General features: G+C 43.3%; 1 protein-coding gene across 1 annotated transcript; it reads right to left on the reverse strand.

Annotated features, from left to right (window-relative positions):
* Positions 1 to 1,997: 1,997 nt before the first annotated feature.
* LOC116515717 lies at positions 1,998 to 14,584 on the reverse strand. The gene is made up of 6 exons (XM_032227901.1): positions 14,398 to 14,584; positions 10,094 to 10,456; positions 8,012 to 8,365; positions 5,294 to 5,401; positions 4,149 to 4,210; positions 1,998 to 2,196 (listed from the first exon to the last, which is right to left on the reverse strand). Exons 1-5 carry the CDS (start codon positions 14,447 to 14,449, stop codon positions 4,179 to 4,181), a joined length of 909 nt encoding a protein of 302 aa, XP_032083792.1. The 5' UTR covers positions 14,450 to 14,584; the 3' UTR covers positions 1,998 to 2,196; positions 4,149 to 4,178.
* Positions 14,585 to 22,323: the final 7,739 nt, after the last annotated feature.

Raw genomic sequence — 22,323 nt, forward strand, 5'->3', positions numbered from 1 at the left:
TCACAAGGGTGGTTCTTATGGGGAAAATAGGAGGAAGAGGATTAGATATGTTTGTCACCTTGAGTTGTTTATAAGAAGAATAAAATTGGGAAATAGATAAAACCCCTGGAAAGGAAGACATATGTGTAGAAAGAGTTGCCACACAGCGAGATGTGTGGCAAACAAATTTAACAAATAATAAAATAAATGTCCTAAAAATGTCCTAATTGATTCATGTCTGTATGTATATGTATAGGATATTTCCCTATACTATGTATCGGAAAGATGAAATGCCCATTTATATATACATTGTGTTTACAGATAAGGAAAGCAGAGTTGACGTCAGAGTTGGTTGCATAAATTCAAATCCAGAAATCACACACAGATAACTGATGCAGCAGGATTCATTAACTTTTTTATATTCATAAGAATAGAGGAATAAATGAACAATTCCAACAGGTGGTTCTTCCGAGTAAACGCAAGGCAGGAGAGTTACAGGCAAACACACGGAGTTAGTTTCATTTTAGCAGACAAGCCCAGGCAGACTGCTAAGTTTACTTCTCAGAGCAGCAGGCTGCTTTCTTCTTAAGTTTCTGTTTCAGTTCTCTGCACAGACTCAGATCTGTTTAAGCTCCCATTGGCTGACTTAGTGGCTATGCCTATTCATTGGCTGACCTTGTTCCCACGTCTCTCCCAGTCATGAATATTTTAACAAAACGTGGATTGAATAAACATATTTTCTTTCCCCTCTACCGATCATCTGGAATGTTTTATTGGATTCTCTCTCAGCATGGGCCCGCATCGCAGGAAAGGTTGGTCTTTGACCTTCTGAGAACAGCAAAAATTTCACTCACAATTGAGTTTGCAAAGTCACAAAAGTCCTCCTAGCTATTTGCGCGAGCACATTTTTCTCTCCAGCTCTGGGGACTGTCGACTTGCAGGCTTAAAACTCAACTCTTCCTTGCTTGCACTTCTGATTGCGGTATTTGCAAAAGAAAAGAAAAAGTTGCAAAATGTTCTTGTAACTGCAAGGGATGGCATGTTTTTTTTAACTACCTGAATTGGCAAACTAGTGGTTTTGTGAGCCAATGCTTGCAATGTGCTAAGGCTCGAATTGAGAAATGATCGAGAAAGTCTCTGTTATGTTGCAGCTCAAACCTCAACTCATTGCTGGCAAGAAAGGGGGAAAAATATGTCTTGTGCTACTACTGCTATTCTTTCTCTTGTTCTCCGAATAGGGCCAGGAATGTTGCAAAAAAGATAATATAGGTAGTCCTTACGACCCAAATTTCTGTTGCTAAGTAAGACATCTATCTGTTCAGTGTATTTTTTACGATCTTTTGTGTCACCGTTGTTAACTGAATCACCGCGGTTCTTAAAGATTGTTAAGTGAGTCTGGTTTACCCATTGGCTTTGCTTGTCAGAAAGTCACATGACCCCGGGACACTGCAACCGTCATAAATATGAATCATTCCCCAAGCATTTGACTTTTGATCATGTGACCCTGGGAATGCTGCAATGGTTGTTAAGCGTGAAAAATGGCCATGTCCCTTTTTTCAGTGCTGTTGCATAACTTCGATCGGTTACAAAATGAACTGTTGTAAGTCGAGGATTACCGATAGAAGGGTTAAAACAAGGAGAGGTTAGGAGTTGAATTTCCAGCAGTTGTAAATTACATTGCAAAGCCTTTTGGGATGGTAGTTTAATAATCTCTCAAGGTAAATTCTCCCTTCCCCCATAAAGCATATGCAATACAGAAATGTTCATTAAAAGACCCAAAAATTCTTCATAGACAGTTGTTTCATTCAAGTGGGGGAAAAAACACGTTTTATTTTGAACAATGTAAAAATGTATAAAGAATATCCAGGGATTTTTCTGTTGTGTTCCAAACTGGTTAACCTCACATCAACTTTCCAAAAAGATTCAGGTGCTTAATACAAAATTTTATAATATTTTGATTATGTGCCATCATTTTTTGACTCCAAATTTATTTATTCGCTGTTTTGTAGGTTGCGAACACTCTCAAGTTTTAAAGTTGAGAATGATGTAGGTTTTGTCCATTTAAACACAAAATAAACTAAGCTAAAATACAGGTTTGAACAAAGTTGAGCTTCAAAAGAAATCAGCATCAGATCAAGCTTAATATCGAAGCACAGAGCAGCTCAGCTTTACACACGCAGCCGTGGGATAATTCGTGTGCCTCTTCTCTGCAAATATCTGCAGAAAGATTTAGTGGGGAGAAAGCAAAATATTAATTAGACAATATTATTCAAGACCAATTAGGCAGCGATTTCGGTCCTTAAGCCAATAACAACAACAACAACAACAATAATAATAATAATAATGCTATTTTATTATTGATAAAAGTGTTTGCAATTAAAATGAGCATTGTAATTAATAAGAAATGTGAAATATAATTCTAACATTAAGAGAATGATCTCTTTTGAGAAAGGGAAGTCAATGGCTTAGCTCAGTTGGAGATCCCCAAAACTATATCCTATTATCCCAAAAGGGACCGATTCAGAATCATCTAATGAACTTCCATAGTTGTGGGAAGAACCCGAGTTGCTCTTACTGCAATTTCGCAGTTTGATGTTCTGATCCAGGTTTCCTTAGAAAGCAAGAAGCAAAGTTTTGCTTCCGACAAAACCTTTTTTATTTACACGACTGTGAATTCCTTTCATTCACAGTCAGCAAGGCTTTAGCAAACAGTCTTTCATAGGAATGTTTATCCACACGGACCTCATCTCGCTTGGAGAGCTGCCAGATAACTAGTTTCCAGAATTGGCACAGAGTCTCTTACAATCACCAACAGAACGTTCCGCTCTTGACACGACCGAAGGAACGAATTGTTTCCTGCAAAAGCCCCCACCCTCTTCGCTCCTCTTTTGTTTCTTATGGGAGGGGCCAATCACTTTTAAGGTGTGGCTTAACTCCTAAATTGACCCTGCTTTCTTCGTTGTTCTTGTCTTCTGGCAGCTCTGCGCATGTGCACACTGGGAACAGGCTCCAGTTGTTCCTCTGCCTCACTGCTGTCCAGCTCCCTCTCTGCCTCTGATGAAGAGCCCCCGTCTGAGCTTTCCTCACCCCTCAGGGCTGGCCCATGTTCCTCCCCAACCTCCTCACTGTCTGACTCTGCTGCCAGCTCTGGCAGGCCACAGCACTCTAATCTCACCAGGCTGAAGGTTGACTCAGCCTTCCATCCTTCCGAGATTGGTAAAATGAGGACCCAGATTGTTGGGGGCAAGAGGCTGACTCTGTAAATAGCAATAGCAGTTAGACATATATTGCTTCATAGGGCTTTCAGCCCTCTCTAAGTGGTTTACAGAGTCAGCATATCGCCCCCACAGTCTGGGTCCTCATTTCACCCACCTCGGAAGGATGGAAGGCTGAGTCAACCTTGAGCCGGTGAGATTTGAACCGCCGAACTGCAGATAGCAGTCAGCTGAAGTGGCCTGCAGTACTGCACTCTAACCACTGCGCCACCTCGGCTCTCTAAACTGCTTAGAGAGGGCTGTAAAGGTTTGTGAAGCGGTATATAAGTCTAAGTGCTATTGCTATCTTAATGTCAGGGGCCTGCAATTATATTCCTTTTAGAATTTTGGCCTGCCACACTTTCTCTCATTTCATTATGTTGTTTCATTAGTATAGTTGATGGGAGGGGGGAATAGACAGGAGTAGGATTGTGGAATGTATTGTTTTCATTCTTTGCTAGAAGCCAAGGTCATCTTTTGTCTCCGCACTTTTACACCTGAACGGAAGAAGCTGGGTGTGGATGCCAGCATGGAAGAAGATTGGACCATGTAATGGATTGTGGGTGTGGGGACAAGATCATGAACTTTTAACTGGGTGGGATTCTGATGTCATTTCCAGTATTGGGATTAACACAGATGTGCCTAAGATGTCTGCTGTATTAAATTGGAACTTTAAGGATCGTTTTGCCTTGGACTCTGATTTAATTCTACATGATACTTGGAATGCTGACACTTAAACTCTACTCTTCCCTAGAAGAAGATACTGGAATTCTTAGAATGCCAACTTCTTCTGAAGTTGTTTTTCACTTCTTTCTTGGTTTGCAGGCCACTCTTCAAACATTTGGCTTTCTGGGCAAAACTGAGCTGAATTGAGTTGAATTCTAACCCTCCCAAGGTCCCACGCAACACACCTACCTTTTACAAAGGAAGGAACCGCTTCCAAATTCAGCATTCGGGAAAGAATGGCGACAACACGCCTAGAGGAAAAAAAGGAAGAAATTGCAATTCCTATTCCAGGCATCCCTATTCTTCCCCTTTTGTTTCAAGTGGCCCAAGGTCATTTTTCGCCTCAGAAAAAGCCGAGGATGACTGTTGTTCTAAATGAAAGCAAGAGAAGGACGGGGGAGACTCAAATTTCTTTTCTTGATGCTTCCTGGGAAAAATCATTTGGGAATTGTGGTGTCCCCCACGTTAACTTGCAGGAGGAACAAAGGTGGGAGGAGGAAGGAGGGAGGGAGGAGAGGAAAGGAAAAAAGAAGAGGGAAGGCAAAAAGAGAAGGAAGGAAGGAAAGAAGGAAGAAAGGAAGGAAAGAAGGATCAGGGAAGGAAGGAAGGATTTGGGAAGGAAGGAAGCAAAGTGCCCAAAAGGTTTAGCAACAGCAGTTAGACTTATACACCGCTTCATAGGGCTTTCAGCCCTCTCTAAGCGGTTTACAGAGTCAGCATATCGCCCCCACAGTCTGGGTCCTCATTTCACCCACCTCGGAAGGATGGAAGGCTGAGTCAACCTTGAGCCGGTGAGATTTGAACCGCTGAACTGCAGGTAACAGTCAGCTGAAGTGGCCTGCAGTACTGCACCCTAACCACTGCGCCACCTTGGCTCTAGGTTTGCCATCACTGCTATAGGGCAAGGCCCAAGAGAGGGTATAAATATATCTCACTCCTCCACTCCATGTGGTAAGTAAGGAAGGAAGTAAAGCAGGAAGAAAGGAAGGAAAGAAGGATCAGGGAAGGAAGGAAGGATCTGGGAAGGAAGGAAGCAAAGTGCCAAAAAGGTTTGCCATCACTGCTCTAGGGCAAGGCCCAAAAGAGGGTATAAATATATCTCACTCTTCCACCCCATGTGGTCATCTACCCAGAATCACAGATTACAGTACTTGGTGGTTTTGCTTCACCATTAAACCGTCCTTTCCAAGCACCCTCCATGTTTCCAGGGTCTTTCTCCCCGCTTGGAACCGAACCCAGATGGGCATTTCTTCCAACAAATCCTTCTCTCATTTCCCTCTGGATTCCCCCGTGTTCCTGCCCCTCATCCCATTCCAGGCTGTAGTTCTACTTACCGAACAGCAGCGGCAAGAGGAACAGACTACTGATAGTCCAGGTAAGGGATCCAAGCAAAGCCGCAGCGATGATTCCCGCACTATATTTCACAGACGCTGATCCTGAAACTACAAGTCGGTGTTATGTTAGTTTGCAGATAATTGCAGTTTGTCTACATCTGCCATTGAACGAGGAGTCAGGTAAATGTCCATGGAGGTTCTCTGCCATCCAGGTTCATGGTTGTCCCAAAGTTGCTTCTCCCGCCCCCCCCCCCCCCCCCAAGAGGCAACTGGACTTTCTCGTTTTTCTTTGAAGACGTTTCTCTTCTCATCCCCAAGAAGCTTCTTCAGCTCTGAGTGGATGATGGGGAAATGGAAGGATTTATATTTCTTGCACACACAGCTGGTCATTTGCATCCTTTTGGAGAGTCATTGAGGCCACAATGGCCCTCTCTCAACAGAGGGGGAGTGATACAACCTCATCTATCTCCAGTCTACAATCCTGTCATTCTTTCAACAGCCGAGGTGGCGCAGTGGGTAGAGTGCAGTACTTAGCAGGCCACTTCAGCTGACTGCTAGCTGCAGTTCGGCGGTTCAAATCTCACCGGCTCAAGGTTGACTCAGCCTTCCATCCTTCTGAGGTGGGTAAAATGAGGACCCGGATTGTTGGGGGCAATATGCTGACTCTGTAAACCGCTTAGAGAGGGCTGAAAGCCCTATGAAGCGGTATATAAGTCTAACTGCTATTGCTGTTGCTAGTTCCAGGAAGGCTCCTCACCCATTTACCCCACAGCTAAACCTCCAAATGGCCTCAATGACTCTAAAAGAATGCAAATGACCAAAATGTGGGTGGCCAGATTCATTGACTGAGATGGGTGGCTATAGAAATTGATTGACTGATTGCTTGATTGAATTAATGAGAAAGACATGGCCCCATGTTCCTCCAACCAAACAATCTCCTTCAACTAAGTTTGAGTTTGAGTTTAATTTTATTTATAGGCCGCCCAATCCCGGAGGACTCCGGGAGGCTTACAGCAAGGGGGGGGGGAAACAATAAAAGAAAATAAAAATAGACAAGTTAAAAACAACACAGATACATTCATTTCGGTCGGGGCTGAACCTCAACAATGAGGTCAACAGTCCCAGGCCTGCCAGAATAGCCAGGTCCTGACAGCTTTTCTGAAGGCCATGAGAGTGGGTAAGGTCCGGATTTCTGTGGGTAGTTCATTCCAAAGGGTCGGAGCAACCACAGAGAAGGCTCTCCTCCGGGGAGCTGCCAGCCGACATTGTCTGGCTGACGGCACCTGGAGAAGGCCCATCCTGTGCGATCTTACCGACCGTTGGGAGGTATGTGGCAAGGGGACATATCCTGACAGTGGGGACAATTAATCAGTGGAACAACCTTTTCTCCAGAAATTGTGAATGCTCCAACACTGGAAGTTTTTAAGAAGAGATTGGATAACCTTTTGTCTGAAGTGGTGTAGAGGTTTCCTGCCTAACCAGAGGGTTAGACTAGAAGACCTCCAAGGTCCCTTCCAACTCTGTTATTCTATAAAGAGCTTCTCAGTTCTATGCTGCAGGGACTTCGCCAGGGGTGGGATTCAAATAATTTAACAACCGGTTCTCTGCCATAATGATGTCTTCCAACAACCAGTTCACCAAACTGCTCAGAAAGTGAACAATCAGTTCTGCCGAAGTGGTGCAAACCCCACCACTGGACGTCTCCTTTTCTATACTACAGGGGGTATAAAGGCCAATCATCTCCAAGAAATTTTAGATTTTTCACAATGTTTTTTCACTATCCCTTCTGCTTCTTTTTTCAAAATTTAATTTCAGTATATTATTATTATTATTATTATTATTATTATTATTATTATCGTACAATTGTATCACAGCGGCCAGTTGTTTCGCTGGATTTGGCATTGGTTACTAGTCGGGCCCCACCCAGGGACCTAGGACGTCGTAACGTATTTTCGTAATACGCGTGCAGATCCAAGCAGTGCGGCTTTTTGCATTTGACTGATGGTGATTTTGTCAATTTTTAACTGTTCCAAATGTAATTCCAGTGCTTTTGGAATAGCACCCAGTGTGCCAATTACCACTGGAATTACCACTGCTGGTTTGTGCCATAGTCGTTGAATTTTGATTTTTAAGTCCTGGTATTTCGCGATTTTTCCATGTTCCTTCTCGGCGACTCTGCTATCACCTGGTATTGCAATATCTATGATTGTGACCTTATTTTTCTCAACCAGTGTGATGTCTGGTGTTTATTATATAATTTATTATATAATTTAATAATAATAACAACAACAACAACAACAACAACAACAACGTGGTCCTTGATACTCTCTTGGTTGTTTCCTTGCAGATGTCTCATTACCAAACTAGGTAACATTATCAGTGCTAGAAGTGCGGGGAGGAGGAAGAGGGAGGAGGAGGAGGAAGACTGTTGGGGTGCTCTTTGAACTTAGTTGCTTTCCAACAGACATTTCATTACCCAACTAGGTAACTTCATCAGTGCTAAAAGGGAGTGGGGTTTGTGGAGAGGAGGAGGAGAAGGAGGAGGAGGAGGATATTGAGGTTTTTGGTACTCTTTGAGCTTAACTGTTTTCTTGCAGACATTTCATTACCAAACTAGGGAACCTCATCAGTTGTAGAAGGGAATGGGGTTTATGGGGAGAAGGAGGAGACTCAGATCTTCATCACAGTTCAGTGACAAGAAAAAAAATCAATACATACCAAGTTGGACATTTAACTGGGTCTGGCCTCGATAGCACTTCATTTGATCTCTAGTTCTCCTCCCTTCTTTGGCGGAGTTTTGGTCTAAATACACTTCGGAATAAACAGAGTAGGTTCCAGAATCAGCCAGGGTTAACTGAGTCATATGAAAGGAACAATCTTTTTGGGTGACCTGGGGTTGCTGGTTCTTCTGTTTGTTGGGCTCTTCTTCAGAATCCTCGAATTTTTTTATTCCAGTTTGGGTTTTTTGCTCCCATTCGCAGTAGTCACGACGGTCTGGCAAGCCTACGGGAGTCATCTTGACATCCTGGCCAACGCGGGGATTTTGGGGTTCGACGTTGATACGGATTTGTTCTGCAAATCAAGTGGATTAAAAGAACACCCCGTTATCTCAGGATGGAGCTAGGAAAAGGGACACAAGACGTTTGTTTCTGACCCTGGCGAAGGGTCAAGGCTATCCTTTCGATCTACCCTTCATAAGAAACTCTGGTGGCACAGTGGTTGGAATGCAATATTGCAGGCTAATTCTGCCGACTGCTAGCAGTTCGATGCTGACCGGCTCAAGGTTGACTCAGCTTTCCGAGGTGGGTAAAATGAGGACCCAGATTGTTGGGGGCAAGAGGCTGACTCTATAAACCACTTAGAGAGGGCTGTAAAGCACTGTGAAGCAGTGTATAAGTGCTAGCGCCCTTCCTTCCTTCCTTCCTTCCTTCCTTCCTTCCTTCCTTCCTTCCTTCCTTCCTTTCCCTTCCCTTCCCTTCCCTTCCCTTCCTTTCCTTTCCTTCCCTTCCTCCCTCCCTTCCTTGGTGCGCACTGGTTAGAATGCAACAGTAGTAGGTTTCAAAAAGTTTTTAGAACCTCTTCTGTAGGTGTGGCCTGCTTTGTGGTAGTGGCTTGCCGGCCATGTGACTGGGTGGGCGTGGCCAACTTGTTAAATGTGGTGAAACTCACTTAACAACGCTCTTGCTTAGTAACCAAAATGTTGGCTCAAAAACTCTGGCATTTGAAACCCGCAAGTCTTAAAGCTGTCAAGTTACAAGACCCTTGCACCCCTAACCCTTTAGAAAAAAAATCCCCAGGGGTGTTCAAACTTGACAGCTTTAAGACTTGTGGACTTCAACTCCCAGAATTCCTCCGCCAGTCATGTTGGCTCAGAAACTCTGGCATTTGAAGCACGCAAGTCTTAAAGCTGTCAAGTTCCAAGGCCCTTGCGCCCCTAACCCTTTAGTAAAAAAAACCCCAGGGTTGTTCAAACTTGACAGCTTTAAGACTTGTGGATTTCAACTCCCAGAATTCCTCCTCTGGCTCTTCATCTTGATGATGTGCGGACGGGCTGGGGAAGGGAGCTGGAACCGGTTCTAAACGGCACTGTAGATTTGTGGAACCTCTTCTATAGAAGAGGTTAGAACTGGCAGGAGCCCACCACTGTCCCACAAGGGATTATGGGGTCATTAGATTTGGGCAGTGAGGAGGTTGGGGAGGAAGATGGGCCAGTCCTGGAGTCTGGGGAGGCTAGGATGAGGGCTCTGTGTCAGAGACAGAGAGGAAGCCAAGGCCGTCTGACGGTTATCAGCTGCCTTCGGGGTCAGACATCAGTGGGGCAGAAGAACAGCTGGAGCCTGTTCCCAGTGTGTGCATGTGTGGAGTTGCCAGAAGAAGGGAACAGCTAAAGAACAGGGGTCGACTTGAGAGTAAGGCTACAGGTAGACAATGAATGGCCCCTCCCAGAGGAAATAAAAGAGGAGCGAAAGGGGAGTGGAGTTTGCAGGAGACCATTAGTTCACTGCATTGGTTTGTGACTCTCCGAGACCCTTTGCCAAGTTCTGCAGAGATCGGCCTGTCAGCTCTCCAAGCCAGAGAAGGTCTGTGACCGTAAATCCTCCCTTGAAAGACTTTGCTGGCTGTGAATGGAGAGAATTCACAGTCAATTAATAAAAGGGGTTTTTGTCGGGACAAGGAGTTTGTTTCATGCTCTTGGCAAGCTTCGCTCAGAACAATATTTTGCAAACCTCCAAACATTTAGGCTGCAGGCTAGGCATGGCCAGGTGAATGCTGTCTGCAAGACGGCTCTTGAAAACTTACCACAAAATGTCAGAAAAATAGAACCGATATAGATATCTGGGTCTCTTGTCCCTTGCTGCTTTGCAGGAGGAAAACTAACTTTGATGGTATACTTTCCTCGATGCTCTGACCTCAGATTTGTGATACTCAAGGAACAATTCCGATGCACCACTCCGACTTGGGAAGTGTTAGCCACTTTTGAATTGGGGTCAAAATCAATTTTGGCCCCAAAGGGTGCCGTCCACTCGCATCGTTCAAATCCGTCCCGGATATTCTGCACGTTCAGGATGATATTTTTTCCCAGGATGGCGTCTTCAGGTACAGAAACCACAGTTAAGTTTTCCTGGGGTGGCCCCTGCTGAGACATGCAGCTCAGGATGCAACCTGCAAAAAAGTAAGGGGAGGGGAGAAAAAAGAAAACCCCCACAAAGTTATTTCCATTCTTCTAGCATCTTCTCTGCCGCTCCTGCTAAGCACACCGGGCCCCGCCCTGAAGTTCTCCAACGAAGGAGGGAGGTCTTGAAGAAGGGACTCCATATATGGTTGCTCTCTGTGTTCAGATGAGCCCGTTCTGTTGGACTTCCCCTTCTGCTCCCATCTTGGAGTTTTGACATAGGTTGACGTGTGATTGCAAGTCAGTTCTTGAGTCAAGAGAGCAAGATTGGGCGGAGAAGCCAACACCCCAGCCAATAGCCAAATTATTTGCGGCCATAAGCCCCACAAACCAACCAGCCAGCCAGCCAACCAACCAATTAACAAAGTCTGGTGTTTTGGTGGTAAAGGCACCAGGCTGGAAACCAGGAGATGGTGAGATCTAGTCCCCCCTTAGGCATGAAAGCCAATTGGGTGACTTTGGGCTAATCGCCAGGAGATGGTGAGTTCTAGTTCTGCCTTAGGCATGAAAGCCAATTGAGTGACTTTGGGCCAATCGCCAGGAGACGGTGAGTTCTAGTCCCACCTTAGGCATGAAAGCCAATTGGGTGACTTTGGGCTAATCGCCAGGAGGCGGTGAGTTCTAGTTCTGCCTTAGGCATGAAAGCCCATTGTGTGACTTTGGGCCAATCACCAGGAGATGGTGAGTTCTAGTCCCACCTTAGGCATGAAAGCCAATTGAGTGACTTTGGGCTAATCGCCAGGAGATGGTGAGTTCTAGTCCCACCTTAGGCATGAAAGCCAATTGAGTGACTTTGGGCTAATCGCCAGGAGATGGTGAGTTCTAGTCCCCCCCTTAGGCACGAAAGCCAATTTGGTGACTTTGGGCCAATCGCCAGGAGTTCTAGTCCCCCCTTAGGCATGTAAGTTAGCTAGGTGTCCTTGGGCCAGTCCCTCTCTCTGAGTCCAACCCACTTCACACGGTTGTTGTTGTGAGAGAAGAAGGAAGCAATTAGGTACGTTGACACCCTTGAGTTACAAACAAACGAATAAATAAATTTACCCCCCTCTCTTATAATACCTAAGAAGATAGTAATAGATATCTTGAAGTAGGCTGCATGTACTATCTAGTTGGCTATGCTGGCTTGCAATGTAGCTTCCAGATTAGTGATCCTAGTTAGCTTATTTTGACTTGGTTGAGGATGTGAAAAACGGACCAGTGTACTCGTAAGCAGAGAAGGCAACGAAGTCTATTCCTGTGTTTCTCAACCTTGGCAACTTGACGATGTCCGGACTTCAACTCCCAGAGTTCCCCAGCCAGCATTCGCTGGCTGGGGAACTCTGGGAGTTGAAGTCCGGACATCGTCAAGTTGCCAAGGTTGAGAAACACTGGTCTATTCTATTTCTTTCTCTTGTTAAATACAAACAAACAGCCAGTTTGTGTTAGTGATAAAGGCATCACGACAGAAACTGGGAAATCGAGTCCCCTTCCCCAGCCTAGACATAAACTCAGTGGGCGATCTTGAGCTGGTCACTTTCCCTCAACCCTAGAAAGGAGACGGTGGCAAAACACTTTCTGAAAACTCTTGCAAAGAAACGTACAGGGAGTTGCCCAAATAATCGCCAGAACTCAACACTGTCTTAACAACAACAACAACAACAACAACAAAAAACACACACATACAGAATCCAATAAAAAACCACCTGTATTTCCTTCTCTAAAAGCCTCCATTTCCTTCTCAAAAACGCATTAGGTGAAAGCCTTGATTGAAAGTCATAAAAAGTGACACACATCAGTATTTTGAGGCCCATTCGGTGATGATCGTAATGGAATAACAGAATTGGAAGGGACCTTGGAGGTCTTCTAGTCTCACCTTGCTCAAGCAGGAGACCCTATACACTATTTCAGACAAGTGGCTGTTCACTCTCTTCTTAAAAGCTGCCAATCATGAAGCACCCACAACTTTTGGTCAATTGTTCTCACTGTCAGGAAATTCCTCCTAAGTTCTAAGTTGCTTCTCTCCTTGATTAGTTTCCCCCCATTGCTTCTTGTCCTACCCTCAGGTGCCTTGGAGAATAGCTTGACTCCCTCTTCTTTGGGGCAACCCCTGAGATATTGGAAGACTGCTATCATGTCTCCCCTGGTCCTTCTTTTCATTAAACTGGACATACCCTAAAATAATAAATGTATGAATGAATAAAATAAAATAAAAATACAATACCTATAATACAATAAAAGAAGTAAAATAAATAAAAATAAGCACAATAAAATAAAAAAAAATAAAAGAAGTACAATAAAATAAAAAAAGAAGTAAACAAAATAAGTACAATGAAATAAAATAAGTACAATAGAATAAAATAAGTAAAATAAAATCTTACTTGTTTTCAGTAAAATAAAATAAAAATAAGTAAAATAAATACAATAAATAAAATAAAATGAGTAAAATAAAATAAAAAATAAGTAAAATAAATACAATAAGTAGAATGAAATAAAATAAAATTCCCAGTTCCAACAACCGTTCTTCATATGTTTTAGCCTCCAGTCCCCTAATACTCTTTATTGCTCTTCTCTGCACTCTTTCCAGAGTCTCCGCATCTTTTTAATATCGTGGCGACCAAAACTGGATGCAGTATTCTAAGTGTGGTTTTACTAAGGCTTTATAAAGCAGTATTAATACTTGGGATAGGTATAAGGATCACACATACAGGTTGTAGCTTGGCATGTAAAAGAAGTAAATGATTAAGAGCACCCGAATTTGTAATTGCATTTGTAAATATGTACGTTGTACATTTGTGAAACAAAGACCACATGCATGGAAGAAAGAAGTGAAAAGAACGAGGTGACAAGGAATGTTAGTGGTGTAAGACCACGCTTAGTTAGATTTCCCTTTCTTTCCTTTTATAGCCAGAACGTTTTCCACTGTTTTCTTCTTCTTTTTTTCTGCACCTTGTATAATGTAAATTACCCTGATTGCAGTGATAGATATGTGAGCAAAACAGAGAGGGGCTTACGAAAAAAGCCTTATCAAAAAATATTAAATATGAGCCAGCCATGTGCTGCGGCTGCCAAAAAAAAGCCAACACCCTTCTAGGTTGCATAAACAGAGGGGAAGAATCAAAACCAGGTGTTAATACAACTTTATAAGGCCTTGGTAAGGCCACACTTGGAATATTGCATCCAGTTTTGGTTGCCACGATGTAGAAAAGATGTGGAGACTCTAGAAAGAGTGCAGAGAAGAGCAACAAAGAGGATTAGGGGACTGGAGGCTAAAACATATGAAGAACGGTTGCAGGAACTGGGGATGTCTAGTTTAATGAAAAGAAGGACCAGGGGAGACATGATAGCAGTCTTCCTATATCTCAGGGCCTGCCCCAAAGAAGAGGGAGTCAAGCTATTCTCCAAAGCACCTGAAGGCAGAACAAGAAGCAATGGGTGGAAACTAATCAAGGAGAGAAGCAACTTAGAACTGAGGAGAAATTTTCTGAGAGTGAGAACAATTAACTAGTGGAACGACTTGTCTCCAGAAGTTGTACGTTCTCCAAAACTGGAAGTTTTAAAGAAGAGATTAGATAACCATTTGTTGGAAGTGGTGTGGGGTTTCCTGCCTAAGCAGGGGGTTGGACTAGAAGACCTCCAAGGTCCCTTCCAACTCTTTTATTCTATTCTATTCAAAAGTCTGTTCTTCTCTAACTTTATCAGAACATGAATTATTTGCCCCCACCCCCCAAGGATGCTAAGAAGCGATTCCATTTTTTTTTTCTTTTAGCTGTATACAAATATATACCGATTTTGTTCGTTGCGCTAATCCGGCAAACACAATTCTGATGCATTAATAAGATGTCGTTGATCAACGGGAAGCCCTTATGCACACACCCCAAAGAGAAATTAAAAATAGGCAATGCCAGCTTGCCTCCAAGAGGTTATAGAAGAAGGTTTGCTATTTTGGACTGACCTGCAAGAAAAATAGCAGTCTGAAATCTCAGATGGCTTCTGAAAGGCTCCATGATGGATTATTATTCCTCCAGGTAAGGACAACAGGACAAGGAGTAGGATCTTCTGAGATCTTTCTGGCTTAGCACCTCTTGGTGTTGATGTGATAAAGATCCTGGCCCTTCTGCTTTTGTCAACATATGGCGGGAAGGAAGGAAGAGCCGTTACCCAAGGGGTGTGGGGGACGCTCCGCTGATCACAAGAACTTCCTCTGGCTTTGGGGTTGTTTTGAGCAGTTACACCACCTAAAATGACTAAGGCAGAAATCTTAACATGTCTGCCAACCTACTCCACCTCACGAGGAGGCCGCAGGAAATCTACCAGCCATCACCTTGTATTTCCTCAGAGGTTTCCCAAATCTCTGGGTCTTTGGATTCATATTTCTGGATCTTTGGATTCAAATCTCCAGATTTTTGGATTCAAATCTCCAGATTTTTGGATTAAAATCTCTGGATCTTTGGATTCATATCTCTGAATCATTGGATTCAAATCTCTGGATCCTTGGATTCATATCTTTGGATTCAAATCTCTCGATCTTTGGATTCAAATCTCTGGATTCAAATCTTTGAATCTTTGGATTCAACTCTTTGAATCTTTGGATTCAACTCTTTGAATCTTTGGATTCAAATCTTTGAATCTTTGGATTCATATCTTTGGATTTAAATCTCTGGATGTTTGGATTTAAATCTCCAGATCTTTGGATTTAAATCTCCAGATCTTTGGATTCATATCTTTGGATTTAAATCTCTGGATGTTTGGATTCAAATCTCCAGATCTTTGGATTTAAATCTCCAGATCTTTGGATTCACATCTTTGGATTCATATCTCTGGATCTTTGGATTCAAATCTCCAGAATTTTGGATTCAAATCTCCAGAACTTTGGATTCAAATCTCCAGATCATTGGATTCAAATCTCTGGATCCTTGGATTCATATCTTTGGATTCAAATCTCCGGATCTTTGGATTCAAATCTCCAGATCTTTGGATTTAAATCTCCAGATCTTTGGATTCACATCTTTGGATTCATATCTCTGGATCTTTGGATTCAAATCTCCAGAATTTTGGATTCAAATCTCCAGAACTTTGGATTCAAATCTCCAGATCATTGGATTCAAATCTCTGGATCTTCGGATTCATATTTTTGGATTCAAATCTCTAGATGTTTGGATTCAAATATTTGGATTCAAATCTCTGGATCTTTGGATTTAAATCTCCAGATCTTTGGATTTAAATCTCCAGATCTTTGGATTCACATTTTTGGGTTCAAATCTCCAAATCTTTGGATTCATATCTTTGGATTCAAATCTCTAGATGTTTGGATTCATATCTTTTGATCTTTGGATTCATATGGATGTCGTTTGAACCTTGGATATGTGAGATTGGGATTGCTTTGGTCTCGTTGCAAAAGGACAGACAGAGGGAAGGACAATCTGTTGCGTAGTTTGCACTGCGAAGGGTGGGGACACGTGGTTTATGGGCCACAATGGACCTCTGAAGTTCTACATGTGCAGGGATTTTGCAAAATATATAACCCTTCTCTAGGTTAATTCACTTTGGAGAGAGGGAGGGGCAGCCTATCAATGGAACATAAAGAAATATATTATTTTATCCACCCTGCTGAGGGAAGAGATGGTTTGGTGGTGCTGATATCACTGCTTTAGACTGCACTGGTGAGGCCACACTTGAGTCCATTCCTGTCAGAAAGAAAGATGTTGAGGCCCTGGAAAGAGTTCAGAGAAGATCTAGAAATAGGTTAAGGGGATCTGGAGGCTAAGCCGTATGATGAACAGTGGAGGGAACCAGGTGGGCCTAGTCAACTGAAGGGAAGGATTAGAGGTGACTTGATGGCAGCCTTCCAATACTTGAGGGGCTGCCACAGTGAAGAGAGGTTTGACCTATTCTACAAGCCTCCTGAGGGCAGGATAAGAAGTAACAGGTGGAAGATCATGATCCAATCTAGAACTCAAGGAGAAACTTTCCTGTCAATTAGAACAATTAACCAGTGGAACAGCTTGCCACAAGAAGTTGCGGGTGCTCCATCCCTGGAGGTCTGTAGAGATTCTCATACAATTTGGGATGGACCCCCGTGGAATGGTGTGGGAGCAGGAATGGATTTCCAAGGGGGGGGAATTGCAGAGTACAGGAACCATTTGCACCACTCAGGTGACCCTGAAGATGCAGATAAACCTCCAAGTGGCCTCAATGACCCTCTCAAAAGGATGCAAATGACCAGCTGTCTGCAAGGAGCATCAATCCTCCCATTCCCCACTATCCTGTCAGAGCTGAAGAAGCTTCTTGGAGGAGAAGTGAAACGTTTTCAAAAGGAAAAACAAGGGTTGCTCCCTATCACCATTATTGTTTATTATAACCCTGGAATTAATGTTGAATAAAATACAAGGGTCAGATGATTTACAGGGAATCAAGATTAGGCATCAAGAATATAGAGTGCGTGCTTTCGCAGATGACTTGGTTATAACATTAACCCAACCAGAGAAATCTATCAAGGTTTTAATGAATATGATTACTCAATATGGCCAAGTATCTGGATTTAAAATAAACCTAGGAAAAACAAAGATGCTAGTTAAAAACATGAACACTAATCAAAGGGAAGACTCAGAAAAAAATGACAGGATGTGAAATAATTAAAAAGCTTAAATACCTGGGAGTCTACATCTCAACTTCAAACGGGAAACTATGTAAGTATAATTATGAGCCACTATGGCATAGTATACAGACAGAGATGAAAAATTGGGAAAAAATTACAATTATCCCTGTTGGGAAGAATAGCAGCCGTGAAAATGAATGTCTTGCCTAAATTCCTATTTCTTTTTCAAATGATACCAATACTTTAAAAAAGATGCAAACTTGCTAGAATGGCAGAAGGGTAACGCCTTCAAAAAGGAAAAACAAGGAAAGTCCAGTTGCCTCCTGAAAAAGCACCTTTTTGGGACATCCATCCCTGGAGTTTTCCAGAAGAGATGGGACAACCGTTTGCCCAGAACGATATACTTGGGTCTCCTGCTTGAGCAAGGAGTTGGACTAGAAGACCTCTAAGGTCCCTTCCGACTCTGCTATTATCCTATGCTCTATGTTCTCGAAGGTTACAAGAGAAAAAAGCTCACTATGTTGTGTGAATCCAGCAACATACAAAGTCATAACACTGTGGCTCGGTTGGTTTAGAATCAACCACTCTCATTACATGTAGCCCTCAACTTAAAATCGCAGCTGGTACCGAACGTTACTCAGTAAACGATGCCATCGCCGTTCATCAGATGACGTTTCCCGCTTTGGTGCTGGGGGTCACTAAGCAAATCACTCCATTGCCGAGTGGATCACATCTCTCCGGGATGCTGCAACTGTCATAAATACAGGCCTGGCCTGAATTGCAATCACGAGGACATTGCGATGGTCATAAATATGAGGACTGGTTATAAGTCACTTTTTCCCCGTTGCCAAATAATGGATGTAGGTCAAGGGTTATCTACATTGTTTTCTTTAAAAGGTCTGAACCTCAACTTTAATGCTCCACTAATACAGTTTTTATCAACTTTAGAAATAGGAAGATGGGTGGACGTCAACTCCCAGAATTCCCCAGCCAGCGATGCTGGCTGGGGAATTCTAGGAGTTGAACTCCACCCGTCTTCAAGTTGCTACGGTTGAGAAATACTTTATACTATAATGCAACTCAGTTTTCTCATCTCCTCTTCGCTCCTTAGCCAGTTGCACAATTTCAGCCAGAGATCCATGTGGCAAGAAGTAGCAACAAACTTTGCAGAGAACATTGAGCAAGGCGTTTTCTGTTAGCGAGTTCGTTGCCCCATCCGTTGTCCCATCCGCCCCCCTCATCTCGACCACAGACCTGATGACCGTCAGGAAAAAAAAACGTCCGGCAGAAGTGCTGGAATGATGAGACCAATCCATTGGGTTATCTTCTCTATCTCCGAAGACAGTTTCCCACCTGGCGGTCATGTTAAAATTGTGTCCTCATTGGCGGGATTTTGTGTTGAACGCATTGGTGGGTTCCTACTGGTTTGGAATGGGTTGGCTGAACCAGTAGTGGTTTGGCTGGGTTACTGGAACTGGCAGTTACCCAAGCCTACCACGCTCCTGAACTGGTTCTCTGGATGGCGCCATAGGGGACGCCATTTTGTTTTTTGCTTCTGCACATGTGCAGAGCAATTTTTATTGCACTGCGCATGCATACGAAGCTCCCACAAGCGAACCGGCAGTAGTGATTGCCATAACGCACCCCTGGTTGAAAGCACTCTTCAAAGACGTTTAGATGGTCAGCCATTTTGCTTTACCGCGTGATTGGCAACCTGGAAAAAGATGAGCCCTGTAGGCCCGTTGGAGCAAAATATAGTTTCCTGCCAATGTTTCTTCAATGAATTTTTCACAAAACTTTCACACGGATATTTCACAAAACTTTCACACGAATTTTTCACAAAACTTTCACACGGATTTTTCACAAAATTTTCACACAGATTTTTCACAAAACTTTCACACGGATTTTTCACAAAACATTTACATGAATTTTTCACAAAATTTTCACACAGATTTTTCACAAAACTTTCACACGGATTTTTCACAAAACATTTACATGCATTTTTCACAAAATTTTCACACAAATTTTTTTCACATAAATTTTCCACAAAATTGTCGCACAAATTTTTTACAAAATTGTCACATGAATCTTTCACAAAATTGTCACATGAATTTTTTTACATGAATTTTTCACAAAATTGTCACACAAAGTTTTTACAAAATTGTCACGTGAATCTTTCACAAAATTGTCACATGAATTTTTTCACATGAATTTTCCACAAAATTTTCATTTTTTTCACACAAATTTCAGTATCCCTATAGTCCAGTAATCAAAATTCAGATGCTCGGCCAGTGACTCACATTTATGACGGCTGCCATGTCTCGGAGAGGGTGTGTGTGTGTGTCAGGTGATGCTTTTTTCGTGAGCTTCCGACAAACAAAGTCGATGGGGAAGCCAGATTCACTTAACTACTGTGTTACTAACTTAACAACTGCAGTGATTTGCTTAACAACGGTGGCAAGCAAGGTGGTAAAATGAGGCAAAGCTCACTGGACAGCGGTCTTGTTTAGCAACATAAATGTCAGGCTCAATTGTGGTCGTAAGTAGAGGACTACCGCCACAAGGCTTCCCCCCCTTTTTAAACTGGACTTTAGAATTGTGTGTTCTGTTTCCGGATGACACCCAATTCATCTGGGTGAATTCTGCGGGGTCCTTCAAGGCTGTACGGCCATAATTGAGCCCAACTTTATGTCGCCAAGTGAGAAATGTGTTAAGTGAGTTCTGCCCCGATTTTACAACTTTTCTTGTCACACTTGTTCAGTGAATCCCTGCCGTTGTTCAATGAATTACACGGTTATTAAGCGAATCCGGTTTCCTCATCGACTTTGCTGGTCAGAAAGTTGTAAAAAGGGATGGCAGTGATCACTGCAGCTGTCACAAATGCCAATCAGCTGTCAAGCATCTGAATATAAATCACCTGACCCTGGGGATGCTGCAACGGTCATAAGCAGGTGGAAAAAACACCTAAGGTCTGAAAAACAGTCCTAACCCTAACCCTAACTTTAAATGGTCACTGTTGCAAGTTGAGGATTGCCTGTAGTAACAACACTGGGCTCTCATTCCCAAGGAGGGACAGATTTAGGTAGTCCTCCACTTACAAACCACAACTGGGCCCAAAATTTATATTTGCTAAGCAAGACAGTCCCTTAACGCACTGTCGTAAGTTGAGGACTGTAGTTCACTGAATAATTATGTTACTAGCTGCAGCGATCTGCTTCACGTTGTAGTTTTTACGACTACAAGAGACCCTGACGTTTCCAATGAGTTTTGCCACGTTCTATGACCTTTCTGCCCCCCCCCCGCTGTTAAGTGAATCCCTGCCATTGCTAAATGCCTCCAGTCTCACAGGATTCTTCTAAGCTTGTATCCTAAGCATCCAGCCGAGCTGCAAAACACAACAGCGAATTGTATCACCCCGGGGTGACTAAGACACTATCGCAAACAGGATTACAACACAAAAAATTGCCAAATTCCTGTCCAGGATAACATGCAAAGATTGCTTCATTTCCATTTCCTTTTTGCGGATGTCTTCTCCGTTTCTTTCTGCCCCTGCACGCTCTTCTCTTCTAGGTGTTGCTCACCGCTTGGATCATCAATTTCCCTGTTGCTGACACCTGGGTATGAATCAGGACCATGCTGGTAACAGTAACCGAGTTGGGAGGGACCTTGGAGGTCATCTAGTCCAAACCCCTGCTCACGCAGGAGACCTATTCTAGGGATTTGAACCGCCGAACAGGGTCTTGGGCACTGAGTCACCTAAAGATTGGGTTGATAACTTGGGGAGAGCGGTAATGTAACCCATCTGTTCTATACAGATAATCCTTGATTTACAACCACTTGTTTTGTGAGTGTTTGAAAGGGCAAACAATGCGGTGGCTCAGTGGCTAAAACGCGGAGCTTGTCGATCAGAAAGGTCGGCAGTTCGGCGGTTCGAATCCCTAGCACCGCGTAATGGAGTGAGCTCCCATTCCTTGTCCCAGCTTCTGCCAACCTAGCAGTTCGAAAGCAGGTTAAAAATGCAAGTAGAAAAATAGGAACCCCCTTTAGTGGGAAGGTAACAGCGTTCCGTGCGCCTTTGGCGTTGAGTCATGCCGGCCACATGACCACCGAGACGTCTTCGGACAGTGTTGGCTCTTTGGCTTTGAAACGGAGATGAGCACCGCCCCCTAGAGTCGGGAATGACTAGCACGCATGTGCAGGGGAGACCTTTACTTTTTATAATTCCTAAAGTCCACAAGGACTTTTTCCCCCCACATTGGCAATCTCCGTTTTAGACCAGAGGATTCAGCCGGTTCGGATTGGTTCGGCCAAACCAGTGGTGAAAATAACTGGTGGCCTGCCCCGGATTTATGCCGTTCTATTTAGGCACATTCTCAAGCCAAAGCGCATGCGTGAAGGCCGACGCATGGACGGGTGTTCACATTTGTGAACTGTTAGGGAAAGTAAGTGAATACAGCTCCTGTTTTAGATCTCCACGTGTTTTTCTAGAATTAAGTCATGGAAACAGAAGGAGAAGTAAGCTCGAAGGCTGCACAATGAGCAAACATGTGTCACGCATGACATCATGAGCCAAACTCCGTTTTTTCATTGTTGTCCAACAACAGACGCAAATGTATAAACCACAGGGTGGGCATTAGGAAGTTGCAATACACATTTTGTCATTTCCCCCTTTTCCTCATTTCATGTGCTTATGAGTGTGGGCTTTCCGATTTATAATTTTACTTTTTAAGACACCGGTCGGTAATCCATCAGGTCGTGTCTGCGGACAATTGTGGGCTGAATCCCAATAACTCCATTTTGAAAAGGAGGAGCGGGTCGTGATTTCTCTAGATTAGACAAGGGGTTGCGATTTGGTGTTTTTTTTCTTCCTTTCTTCCAAAATGGGGTATCCAAATAATTTCTTGAGCCTTCGTTCTACCCATGAATTATAGTGCATAAGCTTCAAGCATACGCCTAAAGAAGGAAGAGAAAAGGGGAAGTTAAGATAAGGGAATAAATATTTTTTATTCTAGGTTTCAACATCAATAAAACAGGCTGGGGAAATAATTTGGGAAGTTTGTGGGAGGTTTAGAAATTTTAAGAGCCCTTGGGGAACAACATGGATTTAAATTGAGGTTTGCTAGTTTCTAATCTTCCTCTCTCCCTCCCTCCCTCTCTCTTTCCCTCCTTCCTTTTCTTTCCTTCTTCCTCCCTCCCTCCTTCCTTTCCTTCCTTCCTTCCCTCCCTCCCTCCCTCTTTCTTTTATTTCTTTCCTCTTTTTCTTCCCTCCCTCCTCCCCTCCCT

The sequence above is a fragment of the Thamnophis elegans genome, chromosome 12 (assembly GCF_009769535.1).
Source record: "Thamnophis elegans isolate rThaEle1 chromosome 12, rThaEle1.pri, whole genome shotgun sequence".
NCBI classification, from domain to species: Eukaryota; Metazoa; Chordata; class Lepidosauria; order Squamata; family Colubridae; genus Thamnophis; species Thamnophis elegans.